This window comes from Mugil cephalus, chromosome 14, assembly GCF_022458985.1.
Source record: "Mugil cephalus isolate CIBA_MC_2020 chromosome 14, CIBA_Mcephalus_1.1, whole genome shotgun sequence".
NCBI classification, from domain to species: Eukaryota; Metazoa; Chordata; class Actinopteri; order Mugiliformes; family Mugilidae; genus Mugil; species Mugil cephalus.
The window spans coordinates 875,725-901,305 of NC_061783.1; the positions used below are offsets into that span (position 1 = coordinate 875,725).

Below are 25,581 nucleotides of genomic sequence, written 5' to 3' on the forward strand. Positions count from 1 at the left end.
AAGTGAAATGTTTCACGTCAGAACTATCAGAACAAAAACAAATCAAAACAAAAAACAAATTACATAAAATTACGGTGTTTTAGGATTCGGTTATGTAGGCAATTAAACCGAATTCGGACTTATATATTTGTAAAGATTTTCCATTACTTCTTTTATTTTTCTGAATGTATGCAGGATGTTTTCTTTTCTTTTTTTCAGTTTAACTTTACAGCTGTGGTATTGGGGGAAGATATTTCCAGACGGACCACGCGTTTCCTGTTGTCCGTCAAACATAACCATCCGTTGACAAACAGGGCTCATGCTCAGGATGAAAAGGGAAATATTAGAATATTGACGTGAAATCGCACGTTATTTTTTACAAGAGCTAACGCGACGATCTTATACAATTTATATATAAATAGTGGTGTTTTACAAATGTCCTTTCTAGGGTTTGACAAAGTTATCAAGTTAAGGTCGTGGCCGGTATGTCTGAGCAATCTGTGTGTGGAGAGTAAGTACATTTGTTGATTGTCAATGCATATATATTTATTTGCTAGCTTCATATAATCAAGAGATGGCCACTGCATGACATTATTGGATCTATGCGTTCGTCTGCAGCAAGGTGAGTTCATGAGGATGTGGAGGGCAGGCCGTGGTCCGAGTTTGTGGTTGGCCGGCGGCGGAGCAGCCAGGCTCTGTTCAAGCAACACCCCGAAGACACCGTCCTCCTCCTCATCTCATTTAAAGTCTCCACGACCCCAAGCTGAGAAACTGAGGCGTAGACGAGAGCGTGACGAGGCGATACTGTCAGGTCAACGCAATGTAAGTTGGAAAGAAGCAGGAGTAAAATAAAATAATAATAATAAAAAAATTGCACCTCATCCAAATCCAGCGTGTTTACGTGAAAAGTATACAGTAATACAGTTGGTGCTTTTGAAAGATATACTGATACATCTGAAAATCTCCCCTCATATTTTTTTTAGTATAACAAGCTGGTTAAAAAGCTAGTCTTGTGCAAGTCATTTCATACGTTAATATTGTAAATGTTCTTACTCTGCCATTCCACACTTTTCTTGGGTGTTTTCTGAAACTTACATATTTTAATAAAAAGGAACACAACAGAAGCATTTTGTCCAAATTTAGTGTAAGCTCATCAGTCGGTTGTTTTGTTTAGGACATCGCGAATACTTCTCTATAAGTCCGCTTAGCCCACATGAATTTTTAAATCTATATATTGACATATGCAGCAAACGTTTTTGCACTTTTCTACATTTGACCATAAAATTACTCAAAACATCAGTGTAGTTTTACACAAGCCCCAAAAGTAGGCAAATAGGCCCAAATTGAACAAACTGAAATATTATACTTGCGTATTTATATTATCAGGAAAATAATATTTCATGTCTGTGAAAGAGGTGAATAAGTGTTTCCATTATGGTTTGACTTACTGCACCTCTAGGATTACAAATTCATTTCAAGGCCAGATTAAAGTCTATCTGTTTCCAATCAATTTAATCAGGCTTAGTGCCTTGTTTGTTTAAAAAACAAAATCATTGAACTGAAGAATTCTGAATTATAGCAGCAAATTCTGAAAGAACGTGATCTGTCCATGAGCTTAATCTTTAGAGAAACTGCTCCATGTAGGAAGACAACAACGTCAGGCACACAATTTGTTCTACAAAAAAAATGGTTAAAACGAAACATAACAAACATGTTGTAATGGCCAAGTCAGAGCACTGACCTTAATGCAATAGAAATGTTGTGGAACAACCTGAAACAGACAGTTCATGTGAGGAAACCCACCAACATCTCAGAACTAAAGAAGTTCTATACTGAGGAATGGGCTACAATTCATCCAAGCTACTGCAAATGGCTGATCCGCAGTTACTGATTTTGTTGCTGCACAAGGGTCACACCAGATACTGAAAACAAGGGTCCACTTACTTTTATGAAATGTACAAGTGTTTAACTTTCTTGAGTGTAATAAATGCACAAGTAAAATATTTTTGTTTCATTTGTTTGATTGGACTCTCTTTGTCTACTTTCATGACTTTCAGATATGTATGAAAATCTGTGAATGTTTTCAGTCATTTTATGCAAAAATGTAGAAAATTCTGAAGGTAAACAGGGATCTTGCTTTTTGTGTAGCATTGCACATTGAATCAGTCAGTACTTAATATAATAGTAAATAGTAATATTTATGCAGAGTCAGTACTAGCACAAGACTCATGGTTAGTCAAAAAAAAAAAAAAAAAAAAAAAATACCAATAAGTTACAATGGAACAATGACATAGTCAGGAGACAGTTAGTCCAACTCTATTTAAACTCCCCTGTCTTTGTTTCCAGAGCACTGAAGATACATCAGCTAAATGGAGCGAGAAGCAGAAGATAGTTTACACTGCTCACACACCTCCTGGGACAAAAAAAGGTGACTGTTACTAATAATACTAACGTATTTACATGTCGTGCCTTTCTGCATTCTTTTCTTTTCTTTTTTTCTTCTGTGCAGACACCAGCTTGCCATTTCCATCCTCTTACAGTCCAGAGTATGTGGAGTCCAGCTGGTATCAGTGGTGGGAGAAAGAGGGATTCTTCAGTCCAGAACAACATGTGAGGGTCTATTAACTCACTGGTCTACAGTTCATCCAGAATGTACTCACAGTGCTTCACTTTTTCCACATTTTGTTAAGTTACAACCTTATCCCAAAGTGGCTTAAATTATTTTTTTCCCCAAAAAATTCTACACCCAGCCCCCCATAATGACAACATGAAAAAAGTTATTTTTGAGATTTTTTTTTTCACATTTTCATTGTGGGGGTGTAGAATTTTGAGGAAAAGAATGAATTTAATCCATTTTGGAAAAAGGCTGTAACATCACAAAATGTGGAAAAAAGTGAAGCGCTGTCGACACTTTCTGGATGTACTGTATTAGCAATGACGTCATATATTCTCCATATCACAGCCTGCCATTATATTGTCCTTATATGGAGAAGTAACGGCCTAAAACAACCACAATTGCTTTCTTTACAGTGCCTCCCAATATTTTTCTGTCATATTCCACTACACATTCTAAACTTGGCCCATAGTATGCTCTTGTGTCTTATTTGTTCCCAGTTAAGCATATCCATCAATCATTTTTAGAACCACCTGTTCAACTTGTCATTGCAGAACAAATATGGGTGGAACTATTTACATAAAACAGTGGCTTGATTCCAGCAAAACACTCAGAACTTTGCAAGTTAGTGGATATACAGTACGTGTGGATTAAATTCACATGAGCTATGGCTATTTCTAATTGCCTTTCAGGAACAGCTGTCTCACAGTGTGGACCAGACCTTCTCTCTGTGTATCCCTCCACCAAATGTGACTGGTACACTGCACTTGGGCCATGCACTGACTGTAGCTGTAGAAGATGCTCTGGTTCGATGGTAAATGCCCACACCTATGCAGCTTTTCTTGTGAAGTATCTAATATTGGATTGTGGCAGAATATTCGAGATACGTTATCTGTTGATGATGTTGTAATGTATCAACTCATAATCCATTCAGGAGGAGAATGCAGGGCTACAGGGTGCTGTGGGTCCCTGGATGTGACCACGCAGGAATAGCAACACAGGTAGGGCAGTGCCATCTCTTCTTCTTCTTTCTGACAGTTGAGCTATTTAAATTTATTTCCCAAGGATTTCCTTGAAGCTATACTATGGAGGAGTTCCCTACTGTCACTGGCTTATCTAATGATAGATGAGACACGGTAGTAAGAGCTATGTATAGTACGGCTGCAAGAGAGAAGGTGGGGACATCAGGATTCTTCTTAATATAACCATATTTAAGTATAGTCGTGTAGCCCGATGGCCAAAAGTTTATAATACTCTCCCTATAATATGGTTGGTTGCGCCATCCTTCCTGCTGATTTGGGATTCTGTAAGAATGCCTTTCTTATTATAGGTGTTTTTTGTTTGTTTTTGTTTTTGTGTTAATTTTTCCTCAACTGCTGCTCAGCAAGGTAACCATAGAAGCACAAAGATGGGACATACCTGCTAATACAAATTATGGATATTATCAGCATCACCATTAATCAATGCAATCATAGTCTTCATGATTCATTCCTGATTATTATAACTATGATTAGTATTACAAGCCGCAGAAGATTTTATGTTATTTATCCTAGTTTATTAGTTGTAAACCCCGTATTACTCATTCATTTTGTTATTCATTCTTTCCTTATTTTATCAGTTATTCTTTGGCTTCCATATACACTATAAGATAACTTGCATGTAGTTGTTCTGCATGTTTTATAGATGTTCTGGGTTGTTTTGCCCTGTATCTGTCTTGTATGTATTACTCCTTTTAGTTTATTTTATTTTTTTGTTGAATTTGCACATGGTCGTATGAGAAGTTAATAGTTGTGGAGAAAACCTCAATAATTATAACAGTGAAGCAATGCTGCTGAATACTTTTGACATACATTTGGTGTCCATTTGTTGACCGATGCTCTAGGGGGTAGTCTCTAGTCTAATTTAGTCACTTTTGTTCATATTAGGCAGTGGTGGAGAGGAAACTTTTGAGGGAAAAAGGGAAACACAGGCAGGACTTCACCAGAGAAGAGTTTCTACAGGAGGTTTGGAAATGGAAGAACAGGTGAGTCTTCACATTCACATCATTGTTAAATGTCTAATGTCGGGTGTTCACAATGTTTGCTTCACTGAGCTGATTTCCTTTGTCTCATGTCCAGTAAAGGAGAAGAGATCTACCATCAGCTGAGGATGCTTGGAGCTTCTCTAGACTGGAGTAGAGCCTGTTTCACTATGGATCCAGTAAGACTCTTGTCACATTGTGCTTAAAGCATATGTAGACTCTTTGTGTGATTGATGTAAATGATTTGGACAGAGTAAAGCTATCTTATGCAGAAAAGAAATGATGTGAGGGCAGGACTGATCATTTGAAAGAGAATGTGAGCTTAAACAATTAAACAAGTACAATAGCCATTGAAAACCCACCTGAAGTGTTTCTCTGACAACTGGCAGCCTGTGCTTTCATTTACTGGATGTAATGAAATGTAGTATTTCAAAAAATAGCTCAGCAGACACTGTTTTACTTCATTAATTCACTTCAGCAAATCTTCTATATCCTCATCTGTACTGTTTTCCAAAATATATGACACACACTATATTTTCTAAGATGTATCTGTAGTAATTTGTTGACAAACTATATTTTTATATATTTAAATTACTAAACCACTGTCTGGTTGTATCAGTGTAAAAACTACAGTGGTTTACATATATCCAATATATATATATGTAATGTATTATACCATTTTCTAGCTGAATACAAAATTCTGATTGGCTGCAATGTGTTGATTAGTTACTGCTGTCTATTCAGCATTCTGAAAGAATGTGCCTGTATCTAAAGTGAGTAACCATAGCAACACGGATGCAGTCAAAGTCTCCGTTTACAATTTATTATTCTGACTTCTGTTAATTCCCATGTCATCTGGCATTAGCCCTTACTGTACATATGAACTTTCTTCTCACCTGGTAAATTACACTGATGTCTGTGAAGATTCTTAGTCATCCAGGTCATGGTTTATCCAAAAAATGAACTGAACTTTTTTTGAGAAGACTTTTCTCCACTCATCTGAGTAGCTTCTTCATTTTTAAGGAACTGGGAAGTTTGAATTTTAAATAGGAAACTCTGGATAAAACCCAACAGAAACTTGCTTGACCAGAAACTGATGCATTTAATTTCCAACTAGTTCAGCTGCTTTTTTTTTCTTCTTAAAAATGCTTTTGGATAATTACACTGATGTATAAAATATTTTTTTTGGAATCGGCTAGTAATATTAAACAAAGTTGAAACGGGGCTCTGTTAATTCTTTTTGATTGTATTTTGATTCCAGGGTTTTAGCAGGGCTGTAACTACGGCCTTCGTCAAACTGTGTGACTCTGGGCTGATATATCGCTCAGAGGGTTTGGTCAGTTGGAGCTGTGCACTTGAATCTGCCATCTCTGACATAGAGGTGAGACATCATCACATCACATGAATATACAATAAACAGCACACACATACAGTATACAGTTTATATATATCTATATCTATATATATATATATATACACACACACACATATATATATATATATATAATTACAGATACTACGTACACATGTAAAACTGTGCGTACCAGCATATGCCAAAAGTTAACATAAACTCATCTTTCTAGTGGTGGGGACTTATTCTCATAGTGGGGAAAAGAGTTGCACATTTCATTAAGAACCCTAAATCACCTTTTTTTTTTCTACAAGTTTTTCTTTATTAAACTTGTATAAGAACAGTTACATTACATTTTAATATCAATATCTATCTATCAAAAGAGACTCCAACAAGAGAATTTGCACTGAAAGTTTCTGTGCAAAGCTGTCTCATTTTGATATACCTATATTTTGTTATTCAATTTTGTTTTCAGTATCAAATAATGGTGCTCAAGTTTGATAAATACAAGTTCTTCTACTTCAGTCTGAGGAGTTTATGTTCAGAGAATCACGAGAAAACTTCAACCTTTGTTGTCATCTGGTATATGGGTCAAAGACGAGACATGTCAATTCTGGTGTCCAAGGCATATTTATAATAGTAAAAATAAATAAAAATTTTAAAAAGTACAATTTGTTTATTAAATTCTCCCCACTTTACTTGCTCATATGAGTATGTACTGTAAGAAATGAAAATTTAAGGACCTATTTAGCTCAAAAGTACAAAGCTGTCCTTCCTGGATAATGTCCGGGCTAAAGATCTAAGTACAAAATTATGCTAAAAATGTCAAAAATCTTAATAAAGGCATTAATGATACACAGGGACATAATTGTGTTGGTGTTTGTAATGACACCTAAAAATATAGTAACACTAAGCTCATTTACATTTATATTCAAGAAATACTTTTATCCCCATTTTTGGATTCTCAAATGTCCTTCCTGTGTATGACACATAAAGTGGCTATATGACCATAGTTGGATTTGGACAGCCATGTTACAGGGTGTTGTATCAGCCAACAAATTCTGAAGGACCCCCAATAGAGATAACAATGTCAGTAAATCTCTCTTAAAATGTTGAAATTTTGACCTTTTCGCTCAGTGGTACGTGATGTACCACCATGATGTGTCTTTCTGGATAACGCTAATAACACATTTATAATTTTTTAAATTTTAAAATGACCTATTTCTTGTGAAATATGACATTGATGTGTTGAAGATTAAACTAATGTTTTACACAGTAGACCCAGTTAGTGCCCGATTATAAAGGAAAAATAGTTGTTTTGTCCTTTCTGGGTAACGATATGTCCTTCTTGTCCAGTCTTTCTAACAGAGGACATGTCCTCTTACCCAGGACATGTCCTCTGTTAGAAAGACTGGACATGTTACTCAATTCAGTAGCTGTAGGTTTTTAGACATTGATTTGATGTTGTACTTTTGTTCTTTTATTATTATTAATAGCAGCTGATTTTGATTTTTTTCACTTTTAAAATCCTTATACGTCTTTGACCCATATGCAGTCCATATCAAGAGACAGTGATTCCCTGATAAATATGACAGATTCCTGAACAGTAGAATGTTCTTGCATATTGTGCATTTGTAGACAGCATTATCATGTCTTGTGCCTGAAGTAAATAGTAACTTTAAGGTTGTGGATTTTTCATCAGGTTGATGCAAAGGAGCTTTCTGGACAAACTATGTTGGCTGTTCCTGGGTATGAAAATAAGGTGGAGTTTGGAACTATGTATACCTTTGCTTACCCTGTAGAGGGCCACGGTGAGTATTTGTGACTGTGTAGAGACACAATGCGAACACAGTGTGTTTGAGGTTATCTTTTCTTATGTAATTATGATTTTTGTTTTCACTATGTTGTAGATATGGAGGTGGCGGTGTCCACTACACGTCCTGAGACTATGCTTGGAGATGTGGCTGTAGCCGTTCACCCAGATGATCCTCGATATGAGGTGAGGAGTTTACAAGAGAGTTAAGCATTTTGGAATATGTCAGAATGTAGACACATGTAAATCTGCTTAAGAAATCGGCGTGTTGATGAATAAGATGAAAAAGGTACTACAAAAGACTTGAAACACTGGAATAAGGCAAACTCTTTTTTTATGTAGTTATTGAATCAGCCCAAAAACAGAATAGCAGATTTTAGAAGCATGCTAAACCTGTTTGTTGTTTGATTTTGCTCTGGACCCATTGCTATAGAACGATGCTGAATACCTGAAGAACTAGCCAGCAGAACATTGTATTATTACCAGATGCTCAACATTATTCACTTCTTCTGTCAGTGGTTTTAATGTTATGCCTGATCAGTGTACAGTATAATGTAGCTATAAGGTGTACATGTTGTATGTGTTTTTCAGTTGGATCAGACCACATGAGCCAGCCTTTACTCTCTACATTTGTCAGTGATCTTTCTGTCCATATCCCTGTAGCCGGTTCACTGGGCCACTTTTCATACTGTCCACAAACATTCCTGTAGTGGACCTGGTACATTTTTAACAAAGTCACTCAAATCCTTCAAAGCCCTCTACACTTGCACTTTTTTACTAATGTACCAACTCGACAAAATGTTAACCCCACAGGAAACAGCTTCAACAGCCTGTGCTCATACAGTACAGTGGTATCAAAGCATCAGTCATCCTCGACATATTACATATCCTGAACCACCAGAAACTTCAGCACAATGGTTGCCAGTCAGTCACCAATATATTTCAAAAGGGGGGACCAGATGTTATAAAAGGCCTCCATGTCAGATCAAATAGTCCATGTCAAAAATAACCTCCTGCCAGCCAGCTACTGTTGGAGATTTACAGTCTATCCGTTTAAGCAATATATTTTCCTTGTAATATAATGTAATGCAATCTAACCAAACATGGAATGTTTATCTCTTATTTGAGATTCTGCTGGTCATTATATATACAGTTACAAGTCCAAATGCAGTAGATAAAACTACCAGGTAAAATTACCATTCCACATCACATTTCAAGCACAACTGAGATTTAGTGTGATCCTTTTTGTATTTAAGTTTGGGAGTAATTTGCAAATGAAACAGTGGTCTAAATTGGGTTTTCTGTCTCCTGTTACATATTGAAATATTATTTGCAGAATTAAACCTGGTGAAAGTGAAACATTTATTAATGTGTACTCTCCCTGAACAAAAGAAACAAATGAGCAAAATAGCTTATTAATATCTCTCTGCTTTGTGCGCTTTGTTCCAGGCTGTTCATGGAAAGCAGTGCAGACATCCTTTCACCTATAGACTCCTGCCTATCATCACTGATACAATGGTGGACATGGAACTTGGAACTGGTGACTGCAACTCTTTCTCTAACCACGACTCATTAAAACTGAACGCCAAAACTCTTGCAGCTAGTTTATTGCATGAATAATCTGTGAATTTCAGGTGCTTAAAGCTGTTCATGATATGTCCATGCATTTGACGTAGTTTGCAGTTGTTGTCGTTGATCTGTTCTCTGTGTTTATCTGTGGTAGGTGCAGTGAAGGTGACTCCTGCTCATGACCACACAGACTTCCTGCTGTCACAGAGACATTCACTGCCACGTCCCACAGTGATTGAAGGAAATGGGACAATGACGTCATCCTGTGGAGAGTGGCTCGAGGTGCAATAGCTCAGCTGTCATCATGTTTAAACTTTCTATTACCACATAATACCACACAAGACAAAGTACTTAACCACTGGGTACCACTGTTTATTTATTTCATCTGCTGTTTTTTCCACTTTCTCTTTCAAGGGCGTGAAGCGTTTTGATGCCAGACAGCTTGTTGTGGATGCTTTGGTAGAAAAGAAACTGTTTAGAGGAAAGACAAATCATGCCACAACTTTACCCATCTGCAGGTAAAGCAGCACATCTTACACCTTCTTTCTTCTGAATGTTTCTATGTGCATCTATGTGGAAACACTGCTGCGCTTTGCTCTACCTCCACCAGTTAGAAAGAAAGGTTGTTGGTAAGGCAACTTGTAGTCATCATTATGTCACATCCTAACATGTCACATAACTAACAAAAACAAAATTTATCAGAAGTCCTTTCTACTAACATGGAGGAGGTGGAGCTATGACCTATACTCAGCCAGACACTGGGGGGAGCTCTACTGTCTTTGGCTTCACATCCATCTATATAGTCTATGGTTGATGCACATAGGTGCAAGGTCATTCTTGTGCTCTGTACTGATTCTTCTGTTCCTACTTTCATCTGCGGGTATTTGGCAAATACCTTGATTTTTTGTTTTCTAATACTTTCCTTTTTGGAACTTTTTGAATTTTCAACGTCAAGGTATTTTTGCTTATGTGTTTTAGACTTACAGTCAATCTGTTTCGAAATCCTTTTTAAATCATTTTTTAACCACTTTATGATATAATGGAATAATACTATAGCTTAGTATACATTCCAAACTTGCTTAACAGGATTAATGTCTTTGCACGCAAACATTCTACGTTCAGAGCCTCTTCTACATACAGTGGGGGAAATAAGTATTTGATCCCCTGCTGAATTTGTAAGTTTGCCCACTTCCATAGAAATGATCAGACTCTGGTTTTTATGGTTGTTTACTGGTTATGGGTATAGACAGAATATCAGTCGAAAATGCATAAAAAACACACAATCTAAAAGTTATAAATTGTTATGTATTTTATTAAGGGAAATAAGTATTTGATCCCAAGCACAACACAAGTCAGTACTTTGTAGAGAAACCTTTGTTGGCAAGCACAGCGATGAGACGTTTCTTGTAGTTGGTCACCAGGTTTGCACACAGCGCAGGAGGGATTTTGGCCCATTCATCTTTACAGACAGTCTCTAAATCCTTCAAGTTTCTTGGCTGCCTCTTGGAAACTCGGAGCTTCAGCTCCCTCCACAGGTTTTGGATCGGGTTAAGGTCTGGAGACTGACTAGGCCACTCCATGACCTTAATATGCTTCTTCTTGAGCCACTCCTTTGTTGTCCTGGCAGTATGTTTTGGGTCATTGTCATGTTGGAAAACCCACCCACGAGGCATCTTCAGTGTTCTTGCTGAGGAAAGAAGGTTTTTGTCCAAGATGTTACAGTACATGGCTGCATTCATTGGCCCCATAATGCGGTGAAGTTGCCCTGTACCCTTTGCTGAAAAACAGCCCCAAAACATGATGTTTCCACCTCCATGCTTAACCGTGGGTATGGTGTTCTTTGGGTCATACTCACGTTTTTTCATCCTCCAAACACGGCGGGTCGAGTTAATGCCAAATAGCTCAACTTTGGTTTCGTCAGACCACAGCACTTTCTCCCAAGCCTTCTCTGAGTCATTTAGATGGTCACTGGCAAACTTAAGGCGGGCCTGTACATGTGCCTTCTTGAGCAGGGGGAACTTGCGGGCACTGCAAGAGTTCAATCCATAACGGCGCAGTGTGTTGCCAACTGTTTTCTTGGTGACGGAGGTCCCAACTGCTTCCAGATCATTAACAAGCTCCTGCCGTGTTGTTTTAGGCTGCTCCCTCACCTTTCTCATCATCATCCTCACTCCATGAGGCGAGATTTTGCGGGGAGCTCCAGACCGAGGACAGTTGATGGTCCTTTTATGGGTCTTCCACTTGCGAATAATGGCACCAATAGTTGTCACCTTCTCACCAAGCCTTTTGCTGATGGTTTTGTAACCTATACCAGCCTTGTGCAGGTCTACAATCTTGTCCCTGACATCTTTTGACAGCTCTTTGGTCTTGCCCATGGTGCTGTAGAAGTTGGAATGTGAGAAACTGATTCTTAGAGCAGGTGTGCTTTATATACATGACGAGTTAAGATCAGGAGTATTGGTAATTAGTTGACTGAGCACAGCTGTGTGCCACATGCGCACCAGCCAATCTGTAGGAGCCTGAATTCTAAGTGAATTGTTGGGGAATCAAATACTTATTTCCCTTAATAAAATACATAACAATTTATAACTTTTAGATTGTGTGTTTTTTATGCATTTTCAATTGATATTCTGTCTATACCCATAACCAGTAAACAACCATAAAAACCAGAGTCTGATCATTTCTATGGAAGTGGGCAAACTTACAAATTCAGCAGGGGATCAAATACTTATTTCCCCCACTGTATATCCAGCGAGGTCACATTAAGTATTTCCTTAAGTATTAAGTATTTTCCTTGCTGCACTCTCCTTGTCTCAGCCGCTCAGGAGATGTCATTGAACCTCTTCTCAAGAAGCAGTGGTTCGTCCGTTGTGAAGAAATGGCTAAAAACGCTATAAAGGTAAGTTAGCTATCAGGTGTCAACATTTAGTTCAGCTTTTATGTATTGATTGCGTGAGACTTAATTATGTAAACATGGTGATAAAGTAGTCAGGCTATGGTGTCACTTGTTAAACATTAATTTTTTCCTTTAATCAGGCTGTTGATAATGGGCAACTGGAAATCATTCCTCACTACTACACTAAGACATGGAAGAACTGGTTGTCGAACATAAGGTAGACAAAATTCATATGTTTGAACAGTGGTGTGAGGAGGAACAATGGTGCTGTGTGCCATCATGGTGACATGTGCGTGAAATGACACCACTCTGATGATGAATGAGCTCTTGTGTCGCCATATGGGTTGGTAACAATGTAGCCCTTTTTGCTTTGCAGTGATTGGTGCATATCCAGGCAGCTTTGGTGGGGTCATCAGATCCCTGCTTACCAAGTTGAACTTCCTAATTCTACAGACAAGCAAGAGGTTGGTCTGTGTGTATTTACTGTATATTAACAAGACTGCTCCATGAAATATAAGTTGTTGTGTGTTATCCCAGTGTGTCCAGTGTAACCCTGACAAAATACTGGGTTTACAAATTGCTAAGTGGTTGATAAATTAATTATATTACACTTCCCAGATCATCAGATTGCAAATGTTTTGTGTGTCTGTGTGTTACTTATGGTAGGAGCAGTGGGTTTGGGGAGAGAACGAAGACGAGGCCAGACAGAAAGCAGCTGTCAAATATGGAGTGAAGCCAGAAGCTGTCACGTTGACTCGGGGTGAATCACCTTCATCTTAACACTTAACCTGTCTCAGCTGTCACTTTCACAAAGAGGAAAGCTTCTTTATACCATAATGTGATCCCAGTGCTCATTCATCTATTTGTCAAGCAGGGTCCCATTCCTCTCTGTTTGTCTGGTAGACCTCGAACAGAAAGCATTCAAGGCATTTCAGTATACTCAGTATGTTTTTTTTTGTTTGTTTGTTTGTTTTTGTACAAATCAAAGATCAGACTATTTTACAAAAGCATTTAGTATTTTCTAACCGCGTTTGTTTGCAGTGTTTATTTTATTCCTTTTTACAGTTATGTAGTGTACAGTCCCCTTCAAAAGTATTGGAACAGCAAGGCAAATTCCCTTGTTTTTGTTGTTCACTGACGACATTTGGGTTTAAGATGAACAGATGAATATGAGACAAGAGTTCAGAATGTCAGCTTTTATTTCCTGGTATTTACATCTTGAGGTGTTAAACAACCCGGGACATACCACCCTTTGTTTGAACCCACCCAATTTTCAAGTGAGCAAAACTATTGGAACATGTGACTGACAGTTGTTTCTTGTTGACCAGGTGTTGACTTTAAGGTTGATTGTTCAAACATTAAATAGCTCTGCATGACTAGTCTATTTTTTGGCCTGGGTTGAAACCTATAAAGTATGCATTTCTTGTTAAAGAGGATAAACAAACATGTAGACCAGAGAGCTGTCTATGGGAGAAAAGCAAGCCATTTTCAAGCTGAGAAAAGAAGGAAAATCAATCAGTGCCATTGGACAAACACTGGGCATAGCATCACAACAATTTGGAATGTCCTGAATAAGAAAGAAACTACTGGTGTACCAAATATTAAATGTTACTTTACGATTATTTGTTCCATTACTTTTGCTCACCTAAAAATGCTGTGGTGTAATACAAACGGTGGTATGTCCTAAGTTGTTTAACACCTCTAGATGTAAATACCAGGAAATAACAGCTGACATTTTGAACTCTTGTCTCATACTCATCTTTTGATCTTAAACCCAAATGTCTTCAGTGAACAAGAAAATCTAGGGAATTTGGAGGGGACTATATAAGATCTGAGTTAAAGCAACCAATAAAATTCATTCAGCCAAAGCCAGGTGACATAAATGGGGTAATTCTTTGTCTTATGGCAGAATTATTTTCTGTATCTGATGCTTCTTAACATCAGGGACATACAGTCAGGTCCATAAATATTGGGATACCAACACAGTTCTAATCTTTTTGGCTCTGTACACCACCACACTGGATTTGAAATGAAACAAACAAGATGTGCTTTAACTGCAGACTTTCAGCTTTAATTTGAGGGTATTTACATTCAATCAGGTCATCATCAGCCACAGTTGTTTTCCTTGGTCTTCCAGGTCTTTTGGTGTTGCTGAGCTCAACAGTGCATTCTTTCTTTTTAAGAATGTTCCAAACAGTTGATTTGGCCACACCTAATGTTTTTGTTATCTCTCTGATGGGTTTGTTTTGATTTTTAAGCCTAATGATGGCTTGCTTCACTAATAGCTACAGCTCTCTGGATCTCATATTGACAGTTGACAGCAACAGATTCCAAATGCAAATAGCACACTTGAAATGAACTCTAGACCTTGTGTCTGCTCCTTCTAAATAGGATAATAAGGGAATAACAGACACCAGGCCATGGAACAGCTGAGCAGCCAATTGTCCCATTACTTTTGGTCCCTTAAAAAGTGGGAGGCACATATACAAACTGTTGTAATTCCTACACCGTTCACCTGATTTGGATGTAAATACCCTCAAATGAAAGTCTGCAGTTAAAGCACATCTTGTTTGTTTCATTTCAAATCCAGTGTGGTGGTGTGTAGAGCCAAAAAGATTAAAATTGTGTTGATGTCCCAATATTTATGGACCTGACTGTACCTGTCAGAAGTTTAAGAGAAAGACTAAATGCGCTCAAACACAAAGATGTTCCTTGAAAAAAATCTGCCTCAGAGTACGGACACCTGAGACTGAGCTACAGGTCACCATTTCAGCATAACAATGACTCAATGTATCAAGCCAATACTAGAGTGGCTTCTTAACACTTGAGTTGCTCTTAAACTGCACAGAACATCTGTGGAAAGTCCGGAAGCTGTTACATTTTTTTTTTTTTTTTTTTTTTTTAGAGTATATCGATGAGAAAAATGCCCATTTTATACAAATTGTGAACAAAGTGAAGACATCTGAATACTGTAGTGTTAGTAAAAAATGAGGTACTGTACTTTACTGAGCATAGGTTCTGTAGTTGCCAGTTTGAAATAAAAATAATTTTGTCAAATAAAAAAATTGTCTCATTTCACACTATCACAAACAAATATACCAATCCAGTTTTTCTAATCATATTTCCTCCTGTTTTAGACCCAGATGTCCTTGATACATGGTTCTCCTCTGGGCTCTTTCCCTTTGCAATGCTTGGCTGGCCAGAACAGGTGTTGCTCTTACCTTGACTGAATATGTCAACAGACAGCCACTCACACAATAACCCTTACCTTTACCCACTCTCTCTCTCTACAGACCACTGACCTTCAGCGCTTCTATCCCAACTCCATTTTGGAGACAGGCAGCGACCTCATCTTCTTTTGGGTGGCAAGGATGGTAATGCTAGGAACAGAGTTAACCGGACAGTTACCCTTTAAACAGGTATTTTTTTATAATAATGAGTAAACTCAATAGTACTAGTGAATCACTGTGTCAGACCACTTCTGTTTTTTCTCTCTCTCTCTCTATTCTGTTTCTGTCATGCCTGTCAGGTTCTGTTTCACTCGCTAGTGAGAGATAAATATGGCAGAAAAATGAGTAAATCTCTGGGAAATGTCATCGACCCATTAGATGTTATACACGGAGTTTCCCTGGAGGTAAGTAGGATGTGGTCCAGGAGGCATACTACTGTTATTAACAGCTGATACCTATCACACTGACTTGGGTGTGTTTTAAAGTGGAGTAATAAATATCATATTATCAGCATATTCCGGTAATCTGAAGTAATATAGTAGACAGGTTTGAGTGATCTCCCAACATTAGGCTGTGAAAGCAACTATTCTGTTTTTATTTTTTCTTATTGTTCTCCAATACAAAAATATTCAGTATGACAAAGTCTCTTTTTGTTCAAAGTAAATATTATGTGTGCAGGTATCCATCTGCTGAGATTCAAATTAAATATCGTTTTTGTTTCCATATAGGAAGTCTTAGCATTTAGCCACAACTACAGTCCCCTCCAAAAGTATTGGAACAGCAAGGCAAATTCCCTTGTTTTTGTTGTTCACTGAAGACATTTGGGTTTAAGATCAAAAGATGAGTGTGAGACAAGAGTTCAGAATGTCAGCTGTTATTTCCTGGTATTTACATCTTGATGTGTTAAACAACTTAGGACATATCACCATTTGTATTACACCACAGCATTTCCAAGTGAGCAAAAGTAATGGAACAAATAATCTTAAAGTAAATAACATTTATTATACCATGGTCCGGGTGAATCCACGATTCTGATTGGCTGTGGGATGTACATTAAAAAGTGATAATGGACACCCATAAAGACGTTCCGGTCAAATTATCTGATGACAGTTCTAAATGATTGCGCTGGCTCAAACGCTTTGGTAACCGTGGCAACAGAAAAATAGAACATAATTTTTTTTCACAGTTTATTTACCCCCCCTCTGCCTCGTCAGAAAGGTGTGGTTTGATATCCAGCTGTGTTTGGCTTGGCTTGGCATGGCAGGGAGGGGAAGCGTGAGCTGATGATGACATCCTTCATCATCCAAAGAGATGAGGATGCCGTTGAATACACATACACATAATCCTCAAACAAAAAACTGGCAACAAATGCGGACAGGAGATGTTAAATAGTCCACTCAGCTGCTTCTTGTGAAAAACGTATGATTTAAACGGTAAAAAAACAATATTAACGTATTAATAATTGACCTAATATTTATTTATTTTGTGAGTGACCATGGTATAAGCGGGATGATGCCCTTCAAGGTGTAGCTTCTTTCAGTTCTTGTTTGTTTCAGGGGGTTTCTCCCTTCAGTCGCCTCTTCAGGATGTGAAATGCTGCTCAGTTGGATTAAGGTCAGGTGATTGACTTGGCCAGTCTAAAACCTTCCACTTTTTCCCCTGATGAAGTCCTTTGTTTTGTTGGCAGTGTGCTTTGGGTCATTGTCCTGCTACAGGATAAAATTCCTCAAATTAGTTTGGATGCATTTCTCTGTAAAGAAAGAGACAAAATGGCAGACAAAATGTTTCTGTACACTTCGTAATTCATTCTGCTGTTACCATCATCAGTTACGTCATCAATAAATATGAATGAGCCTGTTCCAGCAGCGGTCATGCACGTCCAAGCCATGACATTACCTCCACCATGCTTCACAGATGAGCTTTGATACTTCGGATCATAAGCAGATCCTTTCTCTCTCCACACTTTGGCTTTTCCATGACTTTGGTAGAGATTGATCCTGGTCTCCTCAGTCCATAAGATTGTGTTCCAGAACTTTTGTGACTCATCTCTGTACTTCTTTGCCAATTTCAAGCTTGCTTCCGATTCTTACTACTGATGAGTGGTTTGCATCTTTTGGTATGGCCTCTATATTTCTGCTCTCAGAGTCTTCTTTGATCAGTGGATTGTGGTACCACTTACTGATGTCACCTACTGATGTTTTGGGGTTTTTCTTCACAGCTCTCACAATATTTCTGTCATCAACTACTGTTTTCCTTAGCCGACCTGTTCGACGTCTGTTGCTCAGTACACCAGTAGTTTCTTTCTTATTCAGGACATTCCAAATTGTTGTGCTTGCTATGCCCAGTGTTTGTCCAATGGTTTTGATTGATGTTCCTTCTTTTCTCAGCTTGAAAATGGCTTGCTTTTCTCCCATAGACAGCTCTCTGGTCTACATGTTTGTTTATCCTCTTTAACAAGAAATGCATACTTTATAGGTTTCAACCCAGGCCAAAAAATAGACTAGTCATGCAGAGCTATTTAATGTTTGAACAATCAACCTTAAAGTCAACACCTGGTCAACAAGAAACAACTGTCAGTCACATGTTCCAATAGTTTTGCTCACTTGAAAATTGGGTGGGTTCAAACAAAGGGTGGTATGTCCCGGGTTGTGTACCGAGCAACAGACGTCGAACAGGTCGGCTAAGGAAAACAACAGTAGTTGATGACAGAAATATTGTGAGAGCTCTGAAGAAAAACCCCAAAACTAAGATTAATCTCTTCCAAAGTGATGGAAAGGCCAAAGTGTGGAGAAAGAAAGGAACTGCTTATGATCCGAAACATCAAAGCTCATCTGTGAAGCATGGTGGAGGAAATGTCATGGCTTGGACGTGCATGGCCGCTTCTGGAACAGGCTCATTCATATTTATTGATGATGTAACTGATGATGGTAACAGCAAAAGAAGAGACTGGCCAAGTCAATCACCTGATCTTAACCCAATAGAGCAGCATTTTACCTCCTGAAGAGGAGACTGAAGGGAGAAACCTCCTGAAACAAACAAGAACTGAAAGAAGCTGGGGTAAAAGCCTGAAATAGTATCACAAATGAAGAATGCAACAGTTTGGTGATGTTGATGGGTCACAGTCATTGCAAGCAAGGGCTTTGCCACCAAATATTAAATGTTACTTTACGATTATTTGTTCCATTACTTTTGCTCACCTAAAAATGCTGTGGTGTAATACAAACGGTGGTATGTCCTAAGTTGTTTAACACCTCAAGATGTAAATACCAGGAAATAAAAGCTGACATTTTGAACCCTTGTCTCATACTCATCTTTTGATCTTAAACCCAAATGTCGTCAGTGAACAACAAAAACAAGGGAATTTGCCTTGCTGTTCCAATACTTTTGGAGGGGACTGTATACAGCACATACAACTGTAAATCTGATTTATCTGACTCAGGATTAGACAGGCCCTTTTGAACAAGACACCAGACAATCCTCAACCAAGTATTACTATGACTTTAAAATGATGATGGACAGGATGACTTATTGTTGCTTTAGCTGGATTCTGTGTTCTAAAGATTGACATGCTTACCTAATTCCTTTCTCATTGCTTTCTAGCCTCTCTGATACTGTAACAAAGCAACAGCCAGCAACAAAAGTTGATTTTGTGTGAAACTGTTTAGATTTTTGCATAAAATCAAGAGGTTTCTTAAAAAGTACATTAATGACTTTAATAAAAGCAGGAATTTACCTTTTAAGTGGAGGCGTTATATATTTTATGTGAGAAAAATGTCAGCGAAAAATGTGTTCCTTTTTTTTCTGATATGAAGACAGTGGGGCAACGAAGAGTCAGAGACTGCTGTCCCCATACAAGACATTGTTTGTTTTTCTTACCTTTTCTTCCCAGAGACTTCAAGAGAAAGTGAAGGAGGGTAACATTGACCCAAAGGAGCAGCTGGTTGCCATGGAAGCACAGGTCAGCTCCCCTCTCTCCTGTCTCTTTCTTTCTGGCTGACTGGCAAAGTGCAGCTATTACTTTCTCCCTTATCTGTTTGCGTCCCTACAGAAGAAGGACTTCCCCAAGGGAATACCTCAGTGTGGGACTGATGCTTTGCGATTTGCACTTTGTTCTCACAAAATGCAGGGTAAGTGACTCTCATATCCACTTGCTTTATCTGACGGGAATCAACCATCAGCGTGTGAATGTGAAACACAGTGTTGCAGGAAGGAAGATGGATGCAGTTTTGACTAGTTTCATATCATTAACAAGTCATTAACAGACTTTCAGACTGAAAATAGCCTTACATCTTAAATAAGTAGGGGGCTATTTTGGTCTCTCTGTTGTGTTTGAAACATGTGATCCAAGAAGCGCACTTTAAGAAACAATAAGGAAAGAGCACGGTATCTTTTATTGTAATGATGGTCATTAAGGTCTATTTACCTCTTACTGGTGTTAGTGACTGTTTTTGTCTTTCTCTTTTATGCCACTTTATCAGGAGAAGACATTAGTCTGTCCATCTCTCAGGTCCTGAGCTGCAGACATTTCTGTAATAAAATTTGGCAGACTCTAAGATTCACACTTGGAGTGCTTGGTGACAACACAACACCAGTGGGGACACTGGAAGAGGTAAAGCAAAGAAAAAGTCTCCCAATGCTTATAGTATTGTTGGTAAAAAAAAAAAGGATAAGGATTGCAAGACTGAAATTGAACGTTCTGCAGCCCTGCACTATCTGTAAAAGATGACAACAATGGAGCTACTACCAAGATGCGTGGAAGAAGAATAAATAAATAAGAATATGAATCGGTCAAGACTTGAGCAACTTTTAGTGCATAGAACAACTTTATTAGACCAACAGCTTTGTGAAAGTTGATGACCCTGATGAGGACCATGAGCCTGGAGTCTTAATGTGAGAATCTGTCAGAATGACTGGGGCTATTTGCTGCGGTATTGAAAAGGCCAGCAGCACACCATGGAGAACAGCTTGACAGCACTCTGTCTCTACCTCATCAACAAGTCACTCAGTCCTCTTACTTCCACCTCTGCAACTCTTTCTTTCACTGCTCTTCTTTAAGTCTGTCATCTAGCATGTGTCCTGTAATATGAGTGATGTTTTAAATATACTATGATATACTGTTATATACTATAACTGTTTTTGTTCCTTTTCCAATTTTTAGACAACTCCTCTAAGCAGCATGGACCGATGGATTTGCTCCAGACTCCACAGCACAGTAGCACAGTGTGAGAAGGCCCTTGAAGCTTATGAGCTGCACATTGTCACATCTGCCCTTTACTCCTTCTGGGTCCATAACTTGTGTGATGTCTACATGGTAAGCAGCAGAAGAGTAAACAAAACCATAATATATAAAAACTTATTGTTTGAGTTAAGATAGCAGTTACACCAGCATGAAAATATAACCGATTTTTGTGTGTGTATCCTAAAGGAGTATGCAAAGCCTGTGCTGGCCCAGGAGGATAAGGGGGCAGTGGTACAAGCAGATACAAACAGCAGTGGCAGAGCGAGGCAGGTGGCCAGCACTATCCTCTATCACTGTGTGTCTACGTCTCTGGCCATGCTCTCCCCCTTCATGCCTTTCCTCACTGAGGAGCTGTGGCAGAGACTCCAGCCATTCAGACCTGATGCTGGTGCCCATACCAGCCTGTGTTTAGAGCCGTACCCACACTCCTCTCAGCTGGTAGGTACCTGGAAGGAGGCGGCTGTGGCCCAGTAGGTGAAGCGGGCCACATGCCGAGGTGTCCTTGAGTATGACACTGAACCCTCTGTTGCTCCCAGTGCCACTGTCACTGAAAGTGCTTTAAGTACCAATAGGTAGGAAAGCGCTATATAAAAAGCACTACTTCAAACTCACAATAACAGTTTACCTTCCTTAGGTTTGCATGACAGAAACATTTACTCTGGGATTCTACCACATTTGAAGTGATATTGTGTCACATTGCTTTATTTGCTATTTACATATTTTCCCTCTTACCTCTTGTTTGAATCCAACCACGCAGATGATTTTGCTTTTAGTGTGGCTTTGTACCAGTGAAAGCTGTTTGTCTTGAGGGAATTTCTTCACATTTGGCACAGATGTTCACTTTGACTGAACGATGAACTAATTAGATCTAGGTCACTGAGACCCCACAAAACATGGTTTGGACCATGCATTCAACTTGTGAATGCAATATCTCAGAAACGTTATGGCCTAAAAGGAATTCCTTCAAATTTGGCATAAAAGTTCACTTGGACTCAAGGATGAGCTCTAATTCAATCAATCATATTATTTCACACAAAAATCTGAAAGAATAAAGTAATGACATTTTATATCCAAAGTGTCAAAAGCCATAATGTTCTTCACACTGTTCTTTCAACACCATACTATTGCAAGGCAGTAATTCTATTTTTTTTTTAGATTTTCTGCTGCCACACTGTTAAGATTGAGGTGGATGGAATTTCATTGACACGTTACTGCTTTCCATTACAAATCCAATTTGACTTACCAGAAGCACTGTCCTTGTTACAGTGTTACAATGGATGTTACAAGGGTTAGTTTTAACACCAAATTTAGATTTTTTTTAGATTATATGTGTGGTCTACTACACAGATGATGCTTCCTTGTCTTGAGAGAAGTGAAATGGCCTTTTTTTAAAAAAAGTAAAAAAGAGATCAAAACTAAAAAGGCCTAGAGGTGGTTTTTGTGTTGTTGTTGTTTTTACTCCACAGTTTTCTTTCTCTTCAAAACCTGGCATTATTGACATTAGCCTTCAAAGCAGAGATGGGATGCAGAGGTGCGATAAGCACTTGTTTTAGCTGGTCACCACTTTCCATATTTAAATTTGTAGTGTTTACTGTTAAGGAATATCATTAGAATGACGAAAAACCTACGTTGTTGCATCATGTGCTGCATCGCTTGTCAAGTGTGTGGAGCACGATCCTTCCAAAGTTTACACCTTCAGTTTTGATATGATGATATTGGTGGATATGATGGAGCTTGTTAAACATTCAGGAACTCTTGCAACCTACATGGAAATGTTATTGTGGCGTTTCATACATGTATTTGATTTGACCCAGTTGTAATTATCCATAGGTTTCCGACATGGTTTGTACTAGTGTACATGAGCATGGCAATCGAACACAATGGACGGGGCTATCCATCACTTGGTGAACTATGCAGACATATTTACATGTGCTGTTGAGATTAAACATCTGTCACAAGGGTGCACCATATGAAAGGACATTAAAGAATTTCAGTCACATTTTGTGTTCCCTCACAAACACTTTAATAGCCTTATGCCCAAAGGGCTTTAAAGACAAAATTAAAGTTTAAAAAAATAATAATAATAATTGAAAATTTACCCTAAATAAAAAATCATCTCCATCTGCACGACTGAGGAGGGTGTTTCTCAGTTTAAGCTAGAAATTGTCAAAATCTTACCTGCAGTATTAAGAAGAAAGTGCAGTTAATTACTTTTGAAGGAGATCAAAAAAATGAGTTGGCCATCTAAGCAACCTGTAATAATGACACATATAGGCTACTGTAGCACATGTCAAAATGGTCTAATAATGGGCTTATCCCTAAAATAATGGAGGTTTTACAATGACCTATAACTTACGGATGAAAGTATTGCAATATTTATATATTTGCATTATTATATACTGGGAGCCACTGACAGCATCCTCAGTAAAAATGAGAAGACACCAATTTAATCTCTATGAACAGATATTTGAATCTATTTCTGATCATTAATAGTGATAAATAGTGATCAAGCATTTTTTTTTTATAGATTTCCTTCAAATGTTTTTTTTTTTTGTTTGTTTGTTTGTTTTTATAAAATATCCTTGATGGTTTGTAAGAACCAAACCAAAGACAAAATGAAAATGTTGCATGTGTGTCTCACAGCTCTAAATATAAGAGACTACCAAAAAACGAACAAACAAAAAACATAAATCTAAAAAGCCAGGTACCTGGAATTCAGGAAGCAGACCAAAGCATTTCTGTACTAGCATGTTCTTCCAAATGTCTTACTCATCTAAATGTATTCTGCTATCTTTGGATGGACTTTCCATTTTCCTGTGTTTTAGCTGATGTGTTATTTTTCTGACCTCTGCATCCTGCCAGGCGCACTGGCATTATCCCGAAGAGGAAAGAGACTTCCTGCTGGTCCAGGATGTGATCCGAGCGGCCCGATCTCTACGAGCACAGTGTGGCATGACCAAAGAAAAACCTGTCAGTAAGTCACTGTGCAATGTAGTTAGTTTTTGATATATTAAACTGCTGCAGCTGATGTTGGGACTCCTTAGATGGTAAAGGAGATGCCATGCCTCTCATGTAACAACTGGCAATAAAGCAATAAAAGCAAGTAAAGTATTTATTTCCATATTGCTCATATGTTGTTTCAGTGTGGGCAACGTGTTCACCCAGACAGGCCCAGGTCCTCCTCAAGTTTGAGTCAGCTGTTTGGACTTTAGGTCGGATATCCAGGCTCCAAATCTACTGTCCTGACGGTGCAGATAACGTCCCCTCTGTCCACGCTACTCCTCCGCCTAAAGGAAGCCTCATAGGTGTGGTGGACCACACATGTCAGCTACATCTTCACATCCAAGTATGTAACAGTTCCCCTTCTGCAGCACTTCCTAAACCCTGCTCTGAAGCACAACTGTAAGGAAGTTCACAGCCCACACATTCAAGTAGAATTTGCAGGCGTGATATTTAATACAAGCCCCCACCCCCAAACTATCTTTGGATTCTGGACTGAAGTTATTTGTGCACACAAACTCTGAAAGTTGTTGCATTCTGTTTTTACTCTTTAGATACATTTGATTGACTAAAACATTAACCTACAATGTACAAATGAGATACAAACTGTTGCAATCACATCATTTTGACTTTTGACCTAAAGCAAGTGTTTATTGTTTTTGCTTAGCAACCTGGCTCTTTTGTTATGCCTTTTCTACCTAAACCACTTCTCTTTGGGTTGGGCAACATATAAAGTTTATGACAGCTTTGAGCTAAGCAATAAGATAAGATATCTTAGATATCTTAAGATAAATGCAGAGTTGCAGCAGCACAGAAAGAAACAATACATTTTTGTGATGGTGGAGTTCTGGTCATGTCTAACATTGTATGGTTTCATCTCTTAGGGTGGAATAAACATTGACAAACAGATCCAGCAGCTCTCTCAGCGCAGACACAAGCTTGTTCCAAAGCTGGATGAAATTCTTTGCAGAGTCCAATCTCCAGACTACCTAATCAAGGTTCCTGCTCATGTCAGGCAGCAGATGGACGAAAAGGTGGGATCAATAGATAGGAATGGAGAGATATAGATAGATCTATCTATCTATATCTATGTTTGTCTATCTCTAGCTCTCTATCGAATGATTTTTTTTTACTCTCCTTTGTGTTTAGGTGTCAGCTATGCAGCAGGAACTGAAGATCATTGAAGATCAGCTGAAAGAGCTGCAAAAGACGCTTAGAACTGAAGAATAACTACAGTCAGTGGGCATTATGCTAACCGTGTGGAATGTTGGACATTACAACAGATTTATTTTGAATTAAATACAATGTGAATGTTGAGATGTTCTCCAGGCATTGAGACAAAGACAAACTGTTAATGTGGTGTTCACATCAGGCAGTCTCCCACTGATAAACTATGGCACAGAACTCGGCTGTATAATGTAATGATATATAATATAAATAATAACTGCTGAGCTGCAGAAGACACAATGCAGGTATCCATAGAAAGAGTTATGAATATGTTTGTTGACATACATTTGTGTAAAGAAAACCATTACTCGGATTATGGATCATTGTTTTTAAACTTCATCTTTTCTGAAACTTTTACTGGATAAAGGTCTTGCTGGGGATGTCTTGTTGTGGTGTCTTTGTAACTTGGAAGAATTATATAGTCTGCTTGCAAATTTTCAAATACTACACTTATATCCTCAAGAGCAGTTGCAAAGACTATGAACTGATCTCACGAGGAAAGGAAGACTAAGAATTACCTTTTGCTGCAGAGGATAAATTCATTAGAGTTGCACGACTCAGATTAAATACCAATGCATTCTGCACTTAGTGGTAACGCGATTTTCAATGTAGCCAGGTCAATGACCGTAAAAACAACTGCCAC

The 25,581-nt window shown here is 38.3% G+C and overlaps 1 protein-coding gene across 1 annotated transcript; it reads left to right on the top strand.

The window, feature by feature from the left end:
- The first annotated feature begins 140 nt into the window (after positions 1-140).
- Positions 141-25,318, top strand: vars2 (valyl-tRNA synthetase 2, mitochondrial). Its single transcript, XM_047604382.1, has 30 exons — positions 141-490; positions 598-801; positions 2,326-2,407; positions 2,489-2,589; positions 3,286-3,407; positions 3,528-3,594; positions 4,519-4,616; positions 4,711-4,792; positions 5,875-5,994; positions 7,667-7,775; positions 7,875-7,963; positions 9,227-9,317; positions 9,501-9,628; positions 9,761-9,864; positions 12,164-12,245; positions 12,383-12,459; positions 12,619-12,706; positions 12,909-13,002; positions 15,380-15,450; positions 15,536-15,661; positions 15,772-15,876; positions 19,362-19,430; positions 19,521-19,599; positions 19,951-20,081; positions 20,631-20,783; positions 20,898-21,149; positions 23,574-23,685; positions 23,855-24,057; positions 24,596-24,745; positions 24,861-25,318. Exons 2-30 carry the CDS (start codon positions 610-612, stop codon positions 24,939-24,941), a joined length of 3,258 nt encoding a protein of 1,085 aa, XP_047460338.1. The 5' UTR covers positions 141-490; positions 598-609; the 3' UTR covers positions 24,942-25,318.
- Positions 25,319-25,581: the final 263 nt, after the last annotated feature.